The sequence below is a fragment of the Hipposideros armiger genome, unplaced genomic scaffold (assembly GCF_001890085.2).
Source record: "Hipposideros armiger isolate ML-2016 unplaced genomic scaffold, ASM189008v1 scaffold_814, whole genome shotgun sequence".
Taxonomy (NCBI): domain Eukaryota; kingdom Metazoa; phylum Chordata; class Mammalia; order Chiroptera; family Hipposideridae; genus Hipposideros; species Hipposideros armiger.
The window spans coordinates 554,238-568,411 of record NW_017732164.1 but is presented as its reverse complement, the minus strand read 5'-3'; the positions used below and the strand labels follow the sequence as shown (position 1 = coordinate 568,411).

At 49.9% G+C, this 14,174-nt stretch overlaps 1 protein-coding gene across 1 annotated transcript in view; it reads left to right on the top strand.

Annotated features, from left to right (window-relative positions):
- Positions 1-14,174, top strand: part of HERC2 (HECT and RLD domain containing E3 ubiquitin protein ligase 2) — a 156,464-nt gene that overhangs the window by 77,246 nt on the left and 65,044 nt on the right. The window contains exons 35-44 of the mRNA XM_019628905.1: positions 2,650-2,837; positions 3,756-3,948; positions 4,888-5,070; positions 6,381-6,562; positions 7,077-7,224; positions 7,324-7,508; positions 7,619-7,849; positions 8,666-8,804; positions 10,132-10,275; positions 13,473-13,615. Coding sequence (XP_019484450.1) covers positions 2,650-2,837; positions 3,756-3,948; positions 4,888-5,070; positions 6,381-6,562; positions 7,077-7,224; positions 7,324-7,508; positions 7,619-7,849; positions 8,666-8,804; positions 10,132-10,275; positions 13,473-13,615 — 1,736 coding nt within the window. The remainder of the gene's footprint in view (positions 1-2,649; positions 2,838-3,755; positions 3,949-4,887; positions 5,071-6,380; positions 6,563-7,076; positions 7,225-7,323; positions 7,509-7,618; positions 7,850-8,665; positions 8,805-10,131; positions 10,276-13,472; positions 13,616-14,174) is intronic.

Sequence of the window (14,174 nt, the reverse complement as noted above, 5' to 3'; positions counted from 1 at the left end):
GTCCCAAGCCAGCCGGCCCCATCTCTCTTTTTTCTTTTTTTTAAGCTGAGCCATCCTGCCACCTGTTGGTAGCTTAGCGGCTGCTCAGCTCGGGCCGGGACTTGAACCGCTGTTTCTCAGAGCTCAAACTCTTGAGCGAGCTCTTAACCAACTGAGCCACTCGGCTGGCTTCTTTTTTTTTTTTCTTAATGTACCTAAAAGATTGTCAATTTTGTTGATATTTTTTGAAAAAACAACTTTGATTTTGTTGATTCTGTTGTTTTCCTATTCTGTACTTATCTGTGCTCTATAATCTGTAGTATTTCTATTTTTCCTGCTAATTTTGTTCTCATTTTTCTAGTTCCTTCAAGTACAGAGTTAACTTTTTGATTTGAGATCTTTCTTTATTTTTAATGTATGCTTTTATAGATAATAAATTTCTCCTGAGCACTGTTTTTGCTTCATCCCATACATTTTGGTATGCTGTGTTTTTGTTCTCATTCATCTCAAAATATAATTTCATTTCTCTTGTGATTGTTTTTCCTTTGGCTGTTTAAGTGTGTGGTTGTTCAATTTCCACATATTTTTGAATTTTCTAGTTTTCATTCCGTTGTTTCTACTTGCATTACATTATGGTCAGAGAAGCTAATTTGTATGGTTTTAGCCTATTTCAATTTGCTGACCCTTGTTGCATGGCCTGACATGTTGTCTGTCCTGACAGTGTGCCATGTGCCCTTGAGAATGTGTTGTGCTCTTCTTGAGTAGAGTGTTTTATACATGTCTTAGATCTGATTGGTTTATAATGTGGTTCTTTGCCTTAAATGCCAAGATACTGAAGGGCCAGTGTTCCAAGTCCAAGTGAAAAACCAAGGCTTTCCTAAGCTCTTGGATCTTGCCAGTCTTTGTGGCCACATGACCCATTCAGAAGCATACATCAGGCTGAAAAACAGCCAGCCTCTGTGAGTCACACATCTGACTTCTTCAGACCTCATTAGCAATTGAAAATTGCTTTAAAATGTATCAAAAGTGTATTTCCATCTAGAAATTGCTTGTCTTTTTTTGTTTTCTCCATTTTTTCTAGAGAATCCAATAAGTGAAAATCATAACATGAATCATTAATTATGGGGCTTCTTTTGTCAATTCCAGCCTGCCTCCTGGCTGCAAAAAGCAAGGGGTTGGGTCCTACGAGGGCATACGTGGACTTGCTTCTTCCCCAGATTTGTCTGTCAGAAATTAGCATAAAACATTTTATATTAATTTTATGTATGCAATAGCCACAAAATACAAAGCCACTTAAGGGAAGAGCCCCATTTTTTCTTACTACAAGTGTATTCGAGCGCTTGACAGTAAGTCCAGCATTTATAGGCTGACATTACAGCTGCTAGGGAGGTGCTCGCTGGAATGCCACCCTGCCCCTCATGGCCTCACAGAGTCCCTATTGGCCTAAAGAAAGGACTGTCCGCCTAGTTTGTCTGAAGCTTCACTGCAGCCCTTGGAACTGAAAAACCTTTCTCCCCCTCTTGGAGGAGAGAAGAACACAAACTTTTTACATTTTGACCCAGCCCCACCCACCTTTGGGAGTGTGTTTGGACACTGTCCCTCCCACTTGGAGGTGAGAATGATGACCTGATGAGTTACCAAGCTGTGTCCTCTCACTTTAGCCAACAAGGCCACAAGCAGCCGGGCGTCCAGCAAGAGACTTCTGGGGCTGCATTTACTGGACAGCTCAGCTTCTGTTTTACACTATAGACCCAATCTTTACCATACCTGTCCCCTCATCCTTCCTTTTACCAAACAGTGCTTTTGTAATATTTCAGCGAGTCAGGCTTATTCTAGAGAGTCCCACCACTGCCATCCCTGTGCTGGGGTCGCCAAAACCCCCTCAGGTTCGAGGTTTGCTAGACCTCCCGGGACTTGGCATACAGTCATCCTCAGAACTATGGTTTATTACAATGACAGGACAGAGCAGGATCAGCCAAAGGAAGAGGCACACAGGTGACGTCCAGGAGAAACCAGACAGAAGTTCTTCCGGGGGGGTCCCTCAGGATGTACTTCCCTCCCCCAGCAGCGAGTTGTGACAACACATGCTGTGTCCTGTACCAGAGACTTGGTGCCCAGGGTTTTCACGGGGCTGGTCACATGGGCACCTCTGCTTGGCCCATGCCCACGTTCTAGAGCCCAGAGGAAGCAGGTTTCTGCAGAGACCACGTGGTCTGTGCCAACAGTCTAATGCAGCGAGCTCTCCCGAAGTCCAGGTCCCAGGTGCCAGCCGGGGCCGACCCTGTAAGCAGGACGCTGTGAGGACAGCAGTCTCGGACCTGCTCCGTTAGTTTCAGAATTAAAGTTTAATTTCTCTTCGTTAGACATTTAGGTGGTTATCTTTTGTGTATCTAATAAATGTGATGAGTATCTTTCTAACTTAATCACTTTGCCTTTATATCTTTTATATTTTCTGATACATATTTATATATTTTGTCCTCCCCTTACCTTTTTAAAAAAAAATCTTAATTCTCATCAGTAAAGTTTTCATGATATTTAGTGTATTGATAAAAAATACACTATACACTGTGGATTCTTAAGAAGTATTATCTTTATCAGTACTTGTTAATTTTTAAAAAATGTATGAAGATTAGGACGTTGTAAGTAGTTTTGTTTTTGATACTCTGACAGGCCCTAGTAGTGATAATGTTGAAGAAGACATGAGCGCTTCTTCCCGAGGAGCGTCCGCTACAGTTCTGGAAGAGACTAGGAAGGAGACAACCCCTGTGCAGCTCCCGGGGTCCGGGCCTGAGCTGGCCGCCATGATGAAGATTGGAACCAGGGTCATGAGGGGTGTGGACTGGAAGTGGGGTGATCAGGTACTCGGATATTTGCTCTAAACACGGCGGCCACACATTCGTCATCTTTTGCATCCTGACTTGCAAGCCATTAGTGGGTGGAAACTTGAATTGATAATGACCTTAACTCAGGACATGTGCAGCGGACAGATGACACAGTTGTTGATTCCTAAGCAGGTGAATAGAGTCAGGACGAGTAGCAGCATCCTGCATAAGGGCACCCCAGACAGGGTCAAGTCTGCGAGGAGTGGCGGCTTTTTCTAGAAAAGTCCTGGCGTGGGCTCAAACTGAGATGCAGCTGAGAGCGCGAGTGAGCAGGAGAGCGCAAACCTCGTCTGCATAGCAGTGTTCCAAGAGCTCTGAGGCTGGGACACCCATGCTGCCTCTGAGCCGATGGCCGTGCACTAAGCGCCCCGCCCAGCAGTCAGGCGGGCCATTGGGTTGGGGGGATCACCTTTCTGTCTCCTGGTAGCACATCACTCCAACAGCTCTGTCAGGTCTCCCCAGGTAGAGGTCACCGGGGCTGGTGTCTGCGGCATGGCCAGTCACTAGCTAAGGACAGTGTTCACCATCTTATATGTAGGTTTTCTCAGCCTTACTTCCAAGCAGTGCCTGCAGAGTCATCTCAGAAACCCCAGTGTCCTGCAATGGCTAGCACACCCCAAAAACTGAGGGGCCACTGAACAGGGCCCCGGGATGGGCAGCACAGCTTGGCCCCGCATTGGCCTGGGGGCTGTTAGTTGAGATGACACTTTTCTGCACTCACCTCTCTGTAAAGGAGTGAGAGCTAGTTGTTCCTGGCATTCAGTTGACGGTGACGTGAGCTGTGCATCATGCAGTCGGCTTTGGGGCAGTCTGCACAGTGACACGGCCACTCTCAGGCAGGGTCTGTGTGACAGCATGGGTGCAGCCCTCACTGGTCTTTGTTCTGGCTTCCAGGACGGACCTCCGCCTGGCCTCGGCCGTGTGATTGGCGAACTGGGAGAGGATGGGTGGATCAGGGTCCAGTGGGACACGGGCAGCACCAACTCCTACAGGATGGGGAAAGAGGGGAAGTACGACCTCAAGCTTGTGGAACTGCCGGCCTCCACACAGCCCTCGGCAGAGGACTCGGACACGGAGGACGATTCTGGTGGGTGCCTGCAGGCGTTGAAGCCAGTGCGCCTGGCAGGCTGTACCATCCTCGTGCTGGCTGGCCAGTCTTCTGATTGGGCGTGAGACAGCGCTATCATTTGGGGCGTGCCACTGAAGGTCCTGGTGAAATGAGCCCCTGCTCTGATTGCAGGGGCGCAGCGTGGCTCTGGGAACCGGCCACCCCGCTGCTTGCTGGAGCCCCATCAGAATGTGGCACCCCTCACCCCCATGCCCCTTTCCTGTCACTCAGTGCTGCTGGGGATGTGGGGGGAGGCAGCACCGTTTCCCCAAGGAAAGCAGAGGTGACAATTCTAACATCCCAGGAAGTTAAGTCCTGTCTAAGGAAGTCCAGGGTTGTGAGAGGAGAGCTTTGTGACATCTATTACATGTGTCCCAGAGGCCTTGGGATATGTGTGCGAAGCCTCCCATGGCTGGTCTTGCCGAGGCCGCGCAGGTGGTCAGCACCAGGTCTGTCATCACTGCATGTGACTACACAGCATCCACGCCAGAGTAGGTCTGGCCAAGTGACAAAAAGCTGGCCCAGTTGCCACGTCCCTCCTTGTACAAAAGCCTGGGCCTGGACCTGCGAGCCCCTGGTTGGCGCCATGGAGGCAGGCTCCTCGTCTCAGTCCAGGGTGTAGCTAGCAGTCAGCAGCCAGCTCTTGACATTCAGCGAGCTGCTTCCTAAGGGAGCAAATCCTTGAAGTTGTATCAGTGCTTCTGAGCTGCATGCTAAGATTGTTCTCTGAGGCAGGTGGGACAGAGATGCTGAGGGGGACGTTTAGTACATCCTGAATTGCATCTTTTCCTGTAAAGAGCTGCTTCCCTTTCCACAATGAAGAAAGAAGAAAGTGATATTAAATCCCTTAAATTACATGCAGGGACCTCTTCCTATTCTAGTTGGGGTATAGTTTCTTATTTTTGTTCTTTTTTTCAGAAGCCGAACAAATTGAAAGGAACATTCACCCCACTGCAATGATGCTTACCAGCACTGTTACCTTACTACAAACCCTGTGTCTCTCTGCTGGGGTCCATGCTGAAGTCATGCCGAGCGATGCCACCAAGACTCTGTGTGGGCTGCTGCGCATGCTGGTGGAAAGTGGGACGACAGATAAGACATGTACGCAATGAGTAGTTGTGGGCCCAGCATCAGTACTGGGGCTATGGTTTTGTCATATGTGCGTTCTAGGGTGATTGTTAAAATTTAGCCCAAATTTGGTAGCTGTCTTAGTCTGCTTGGGCTGCCACGTTAAAGGCCACAGACTGGGTGGCCTGAAAAACAGCAATGTACTGTCTAACAGTCTGGGGGCCAGAGTTCAAGATCAAGGTGTTGCAGGATGCTGCTCTCTCCAAAGGCTCTAGGAGCGGTTCCCTCCTGCCTCTCCCAGCTTCTGGTGGCTCCAGGCTTTCTTGACTTGTGACCACATTGTTCCAGTCCGTGCCTTGTCTTTACATGGGTGTGTCCCTCATGTCTCTGCGCCGTTTCCTGTCTCTTACAAGGACTTTCATTGGATTTAAGGTTCACCCTAATCCAGTATCTTAATTACATCTGCATGGAGTTTATTTCCAAATAAGGTCACATTCTGAGGTTCTGGGTAAACACGAATTTTGGGGGATACAGTTTAACCCATTAAAGTGTTCGAGTGTGAGTGTGTAAGTGGGGGGAGTGTGTGTCCGTGTTTCATGTGAGTGTGTACTATAAGAGTGCTTGTATGTTAGTGGGTTTGGTGTGAGTGAGACAGCATGTGAGTGTGTGCAAGTGACAGCGTGAATATGTGGTTGTGGTAGGGCATGAGTGTGGCAGTGCAGGGGTAAGCGTGTCTGAGAGGTGGTAGCCCTGTAGGCCGGGATGTGGGGAGGTGAGCTGGCGGTGGGGTCTGAGCAGATCATGTGGTCTGACCACGCTTCGGCCTGTGCCAGGGAGAGGGCAGCGCCCATCCGGAGTCAGGAGGAGCAGACGGACACGGTCCCATCCGACTTACTGGATAAAGCTCACGAAGACCTCTTGCTCTTGTCTTATTAACACAGACTTCTTATACTTGGGTTGGTAATTCATGGGCAGATTTAATATAAACATCACAGGGGACATTTAAAATATGAGAATTTTAAAAAGTATAATGCACTCTGGCAAATCATGCTGTTTGAGTTTCGGATCATTTCCCTACTGCCTAGAACTGTCAGCAGATACAGTTCCTTAACTAGTGTGAGCTACAGCGTGTATTTAAATGTGTTAAAAATGCTGTAAGGCGTTTCGTGAACTAATCCGAAAGCCATCGCCGCCCCTCGCACTTAATCAGGGAACTGATATACTTATAAAGCTGTTCATTCTTGAAAACATCGTAGCCAGTAACCTAAAGAAAGGTCAAGACTGCTGAGTGCCCCTTCCAGAGCTCTGGTGTCGACCGAGCTGTCTTCTTGCCTTGCCTGCAGCTTCTCCAGACCGGCAGGTGCGCCGCGAGCAGCACCGAGGCTGGTGCTCGCTGGGCTTCGTGCGCAGCATCGCACTTACACCGCGCATGTGCGCTGCGCTCAGCTCCCCACGGTGGATTGCCCTGCTCATGGCGGTGGTGGAAGGACCCGCGCCGTGCACAGCTGCCGCGCTGCAGCGGCAGGTAACCGCCCCCTGGGGGGCGGGACTGCGGGCCCCACTTCTGCAGTGAGGGCATCCCTGTGACCTTGATGCCTGGTCGGCCCCAGTGGGCGCCTCCTGGGCTTCCTGAACCGAACCAGCAGCTTGCAGGGCACCCAGGGCAGCCTTCTCCAGGCAGGCCTTGGTCACTTCAAGTCGATTAAATCGTCACGCTTTGGCCAACTTGCTTTTCTGTGAGAGGCCAAGTCCTACTGGCTGCTGTCGTCTGCTTCACAGTAGCTGCAGTGCCATTCTCTGGACAAGAACGGAGCCTAGTGGAATTACTTTTTAATTCAACGCATTCCTGCATCTGCCATGTAGCTCATTTTTTAAAACCCCTGGCAACCCATATAGTTAATCAAGTTGGCTCTGATTGGCTTTTAGATAACGAATATCGGCATTTGCACAAGACTAACTCATTCTAGGAACAAAAAATAAGGAGACATGGAAGTGGGCGGGGGTTTAGCAATCTTGTCTGCTTACCTCCCTCCCACCAGATCCTGGCGCTGCACCTGCTGCGGGCCGTGCTGCCATCGTGGGACCAGGCGGACAGGGCGAGGGACATGGAGGGCCTCGTGCAACAGCTGTTTGGCTTCCTGGGCGGCCTGCTCACCACCTGCTCCTCTGACGCGCCTCTCCTCCGAGGTGGGCCAGCCGTGTCCGCGTCCCCACATGTGTCCGAATCCCCACGTCCCGGCCGAGCAGGCAGGACCCACCAGCGCCTCCCTCTCCTCTGTCTTGCAGACCCGGCAGCAAGGCGGCAGGCCCGGCCGCAGGCATCCCTGACGGCCACGCACAGCAGCACGCTGGCAGAGGAGGCGGTGGCGCTGCTGCGTGCGCTGCACCGGCTGGGCCAGTGGCGCGGCCTCGTGAGCGCGCACATCAATGCACGGCTGCGTGCTGCCGCTCGCGGAACAGAACCGTCTGGGGTGGGTGCCCACCACGCCTGCCGGGCGCTCTGTGCAATGCCCACTGCGCCCGCTGATTGCCAAGGGCGCTGACCCCAGCTCAGCCTCAGCCTCACTGTCTCTGTCCCCAGACCCTGGCGGACGACCGCGTGCCCGACTCTGAGGACCCAGACGTAGGCGGCCTCATGGCGGTCCTGGCCGTGATCGGGGGCATTGATGGCCGCCTGCGCCTGGGCGGCCAGGTCACCCACGATGAGTTCGGAGAGGGTACCGTGACCCGCATCACCCCAAAGGGCAGAATCACCGTGCAGTTCTCGGACATGCGGACGAGTCGCATTTGCCCGTTGAATCAGCTGAAACCAGTAGGTGAAGCTGTGCCGGGTACTAGGGCACCTGGGAAGGGGCTCTCGGTGGGCGCTGGGAGAACACCCACTTGTGGGTCACACCTGCCTTCCCGGAAGCTGGCGACTCCAGCACAACCGACTGCAGTCGTCCCTGTGTTTGCCTTGCTTTGCCTTAATGTAGGTTACCAGTTCTCCTGAAATGACATTACAGGGCTATAGCAACTGAGAAGGTACTGTGTGACTGCAAGTCACTGTCAAATATTTTAGAATGTGAATTTATGAAGTTTAATTTTTGTTGAACAACTCAACTTTATAAAAAACCTAAAAATGATTCCTTTATAAAAAAAGACTTTTCTTCATGTAGAAATGCTTTCTAATTGTGTTAAGAGCCATGACTTTCATAGCAGCTACTGTCGTCTTAAATCCGTGAATTTGAGATGCATAGGGAAAGTGAGTGATTTATATTTTTTTGATGTAACCTAAGTTGCATTCTTACTGTATCATTCCACAAGACACATTTTTGATTGTTATAGAAATATACACATTGGAGACATTTTGAAATGTATAGAAAATAGCTAAAAAAATTATAACCACCACCCTGATATAATTTTGACAAGTTCATCAAGAAAAACATTAATTTAGATTATATTTATTATACATGTAAGTCCCTATCTTTCCTTTAATGTCATCTTTTAAAGCCATTATTCTCAGATGTGAAGAGACTTACGAATGTGTGAAGTATTGCAGAATTAAGACTCTTAATGTTGGTTATAACTTTAGTACACGTTGGTTTTTCGTGTTGTTGGACACTAAAGGTTTCTGTGCTCTCCCCAGCTTCCTGCTGTGCCTTTCAGCATCACCAACTTGCCCTTCACAGAGCCCATGCTCTCAGTCTGGGCTCAGTTGGTCAACCTCGCTGGAAGCAAATTGGAAAAGCACAAAATAAAGAAATCAGCTAAACCGGGTTTTGCAGGTTAGTGCATGGTGCTTCTCAATGAAACAGCTGCAGCCTTTCCTGGTGTCGTATGGACAGTGTTTGTTGTCTTGTCACTGCCAGTCTCTGGTCTCAGATGGGTTGACCAGTGCTGAGTTACGGTGGACACGGAGCCTTGGTGTGCTGATAGGAGTGGTAATACAAAGAAAGACTTTGTGCTGGGCGTGGCACGCGAGGCAGCTCCAGCCTTCCGCTGCTTCCCGGGGCCAGCGTGTATTCTGAGCAAGCGTTAGCCCTCCAGCCATGGCCCTCTGGCCCAGTTGCCTTTGGGGGGCTTTGCTCTCATCTCAGCCTCATCACAACCAGACCCAGCATGGCCTGGGGGTTTAGACCCATCTTGCTTCCTGTCTGGACGGTGGGCTAAGACTGAGGCTGCCTGTGCTTAAGCTCTTCCTTCCTGTAGTCTGGATACTGTTCTCTCCATTTTTCTTACATTGCCCCTGCATGATCTTGGAGAGAGCTCTTCTCCCTGACTGTTGTGTACCCACTGCAAATCCTCATGGTTTCCTTCATGACCTCTGGCTCATTCTGCCCTCTCTCCTTGGGTTTTCTCACCCATTTCTCCCACTCCTGTGATTGCTGCTGCTGCATTTACGATGGTGACCATCTTTAACTTGAGTCTCCAGTTCACATGTCTGGCTGGAGGGCATGTGGATACCACATGTCCAGAATTTAGCTAACCTGTCCCTTGGCCACCGTTTCTGTCATAGTGAGTGAACTGTGTGCCAGGTAGTTGAGTTCGGTGCCCAACAGGCACCTGTGCTGCTTCCATCTCCCGCTGTCCCACGTCAGCTGCCTTCTGTGGCCACCAGCACATGCCACTTGGCAACAGCGTGGGTGACGACTGTGTCCTGCTCTGCCCGCATCTGTGTGGCAGCTTCCTTAGCTGGCTCCTTGGTCTGCCCATTGGCATCGCTGCAGCCACTGTATCAGACTCTAGGGAGGGAGTGCCACAGTTAGGGAACTGTGCTGTGAGCCTGTGACGCAGTCCTCTGGGAGGAGTGTTGGCCTTAAAAAGGTGAAAGTCTTCGTTTGTGACGTAGGAGTCTGGTTCACATTTCAGCAATTTGGTAAACATTTGATTATACTAATAATAGCTAACACTTAACTCTCACCCCGGGCCATTGGGGTAGGTGCGTGGGTGCGGGAAGATGGGGAGACAGGGAGGCCGGGATGCTTGTCCAGAAGCACCAGTCTCTACTCTGTTACTGACAGTCTCTGGCACGGTTAGCTACTTGCCGTGGGGCAGCAGCAGCTCTGTGGCCGAACAGGCATGCCCGTCCCGCTGAGTCCTCTTCTCCCACAGGACAGGTAGACCTGGACCTGCTGAGGTGCCAGCAGCTAAAGCTGTACATCCTGAAGGCAGGCCGCGCACTACTGTCGCACCAGGACCAGCTCAGGCAGATCCTGTCTCAGCCAGCGGTGCAGGAGGCCACAGCTGCTCACACAGGTAGGTACCCTCTTACAGCAGCACTTAGTGAGCTGTAAGAAAGGCAGACCCTCCAACAGAAAACGGGCAGAGGCCATGAACAAGCAGCCCAGAGAGGGCAACTAGAGGTGGCTCCTAAATGTTCAGCCTGGCTGATAGTCGGCTAGCTGTGAATGATGTCACTGTCATGAGACAGACTGAGGGCATCTGGCGGGGAGGGGAGGGAACAGTGCTCGCCCATGGCCCAGCTACACTGACAGCACGTAGGAACAAGTCAGCAATGCAGACTCTCAGGCTGTACCCCAAACCTAAGAAATGAGAATGCACTTTAATAAAATCCTCAGGTGGTTCGAGGCACGGAGAGGAGCATGGTTTCAACACATTGTGAATGGGGATTACGTAGGTACAACCATCCAATGGCATCTGAGGAATGCACACACACATCACTATCATCTGTCTAGCTATCTATTATCTGCGTATCTATCTTCTATCTATGTATCTATTATCTATCTGCTTATCTATGTACCTGTATCATTGATCCATCGATCTATCGATCTATCATCTATCTGTCTACTGTCTATTGTCTATCTATTGTCTGTCATATATCTATTATCAGTCATCTATCTATCTCTATGTGTCCACTGACCAGCTAGTCACCTGTGGGAATTGATCACACAAAAAGGAGTGCAGACACATGTTCACAGATGCTCATATGGCTCCTTTGTTGGTCTTGTTTGTACATTGAAAACTGGAGACACCTAAATGCCCATCATTAGCTGGTGCGTTTGTGCAGTGGAATGCCATGGTGCCTTTCACTGTGATGACACACATACATGTTCATTGCCATGGACACACGAAAATGATAAACAGAAAAATGTTTTGCTAGGTATATCTGTTTGTAGATACGCCATAGACTTATCTGCTCACGGAAAGAGTGGAATTTCAGCCGACTTTATTTATACTTTCAATACTACTTCAGTTTTCTAGAATGAGCTCATACCACTTTCAGTAGGAAAAAAATCAAAGCTATGTTGATCACGTACTGAAAGACATTGTGCTAAGTGTTATGGGGAACAGGGTAATCCTTGTTTGTGATGCTTACTCTCTGGGGTTAAGGTGGGGACAGAGAAGGAACACAGATGGCTCTGACCAAGGCCAGTGCTCTGAGACCATCGCTGAGGGCCGGGGAGGGCTTTGAAGGGTGTGGCAGACCCTAGCTGCCAGGTGACAGGAATCTCCTTCGGGGGGAAGGGGACAGGGGGAGCACAGGCATAGCGGTGAATGTTGGATGAGTGTCCAGTGCTGCACTTTGCAAAGAGCTCAGTGTTTATGGGTGAGTGTGGGCTAAAACTGGAGGGTCTGGCTGGTGTCACGTGACAGTGCCTTGAACCCAGGGTGAGACTTCAGGCTGATCTGGAAAGCTGTGGCTAGGACCCACATGATAAGGACTGATATTCAGGATGATAAATAGCTAGTGGAGTGTTGTAGTATTTGAAACAGGGAGATCACGGTGCTGGGAGAATTGCTTTTGTGTCAGGTGATGAGGTGTCTTCCAGGGGAAGGCATGAAAAATGGAAAGAAGGTTCCAGTAGACTCTGTGATGATGTAGGCTTTTAGATGACCACTAAGGAAAACCAGTGAAAAGTCAAAGATGGCTTATGTTTCAAGCTTGTTATATGGAGGACAGTGAGATGTGCCTTTAACAAAAATGAGAAGGCCCAGTGAGTGTGGGTGTTTGGCTTTGATTCTTCATCTGAAGAGGGTATTGTGAATTAAATTTTAACGTGCTGAGTATGAGGTAAAGCTAATGAAAGTCGGGCTGACCGAGTGGCGTGTTGGTTAGGAGTTGGCTTGGGTTGCCAGCTCTGGGCAGCAGGACCCCGGTTCGGATCCCACATGAGGGCCAGTGACGCTGTGCCCTCTGCATTTAGGATGGTGAACGACAGCTCAACCTGGAGCTGGGCTGTCGTGAGTTGCCGGCGACAAGCATAGGCTGCAATGGGGCTGGCCGACAGCGGGTGTGAGCTTTCATGAGGTGCCGTGAGTCGCCGGCGACGGTGTGGGCTGCAGTGGGGCTGGCCGGCAGCTGGCGGGCACTTTCATGAGCTGCCGTGAGCCGCCATGAGCGGCCGTCCAATGGCCGGTGAGCGACTGCCTCTCCCGGGAAGAGCGCAGTGATCACAATACCAACATGGGCCAGTGAAGTGACGTCCTCCACAACTAGACTGAAGAACAAAAGAACTGCAACTTGTCTGTTCTCCTTCCCCGATTCCCCAATGCTGTTTCCCTCCCCCAATTCCCCAATAAAATCTTTAAAAAAGAAAAAAAGCTAACAAAAGAACAGACTCTTGTGTGTCAGACAGTAGGGATCTGGGAGATAACCCACGACTGTGGGAGAGCCCTGGGGACTGGGCTGTGGCAGCAGTGGATCCAGATCACCGTCCCATTCAGGTCAGAGTGGAGCCTCACACGGAGCTGTCCAGAGCAGGGCTTGACAGACTACTGGCCACCTGGTTTTATAACGTTTTATGGGAACATTTACATGTCATCTCTGGCTGCTTTCTCTCTTCAGCAGCACATAGGAATAGCTGCGACAGACCACGTGCTTGGTGAACCTGAATTGTTTACTCTCTGGTCCTTCAAGAGAAAGACTTCAGACCCCTGGAAATGAGAGGATTAGTTGAAGCTGTCACCAAACCAAACAGCCAACTGGAATGCTGTGTGACTGAGTGGGCTTCAGGCAGTGGGTGTCAGCAGGCCTGGGGCAGACAGGAAGGGCGGGCCTCAGGGTAAAGCAGAAAAAAAGATGTCACCTGAGCACACAACCCATCTGGAATCAGTGTCCGGTAATGGTTTGAACAAGGGTTAGCAGAAAGAGCTGGGGCTAGAGACACACACAGGAGTGCCTGAAGTGATGAGTGTGTAGCAAGAAAGAGAAGCTATGAGAACTGGGTCAAGGGCGGGCATCTGGGAGGTGGCTTTCATTGGCTCTACAGAGACAGATGAACTAATGAAGGACAGAGGCCAAAAAGCAGGGAGTAGAAACTTCTTTAGAGGCTAGGTATCTTTTGGCTAGCTGAGCCTTGAGGATTTTGGATGTCTAGCGCTTGGAGGGATAGAAATCATATCCGGTTTAACATGCTCAATGCATTATCTTTAAGAGAGAGATGTTTGTGGTTGAATATATAATACCATGTGTATTTTGTTTTTGAATTCAGATGATGGAGCAGCTACATCCCCTGACCTGGGGGACATGTCTCCTGAGGGGCCGCAGCCCCCCATGATCCTCCTGCAGCAGTTGCTGGCCTCGGCTACCCAGCCGTCTCCAGTCAAGGCCATATTTGACAAACAGGAGCTTGAGGTATAGTCGGCATCCTTGGCAGTTATAGTCCGGCACACAATTTGTTGTGAACCGCCTTTTTTCTAGATGTATATTTTCTTAAGGATATATTCTGAATTTTAAATGACATATAAAAAAATCCTGTTTGTCATAGAACATCATAATACTAGTTAGAGAACGAAGGGGTTGAAGTTTAGCCTGATTTTGAATTTGTATGCATTATTTGCAAAAGTTGACTAGATTCAGCATGGGTTAAACACTCAAATATTCATGAGGATATTTTTCCAGGAAATATTGCCATTGAAAGACCTAATTAGGCCTAAGAGTGTTGCGCTGGCCTGTTTGTTTCACCCAATCCATTCCTTTGTGGGACATGCGGTGTAGCCGCCAGGCTCTGGGCCCTCACCCTGGTGTGCTGCCCCAGCAGCATGTGGGCGGGGCTGAGGGTGGGGCTGAGGCCCATGGAAGAGATGACATTTGACCCAGTCTGAGGGCCATGGGAACTTTTCAAGGCCTGAGACATGGAGGACTAGATATCCTTCTTGCCTTATAATACATAAAAAATTCTGGAGGAAAAAGT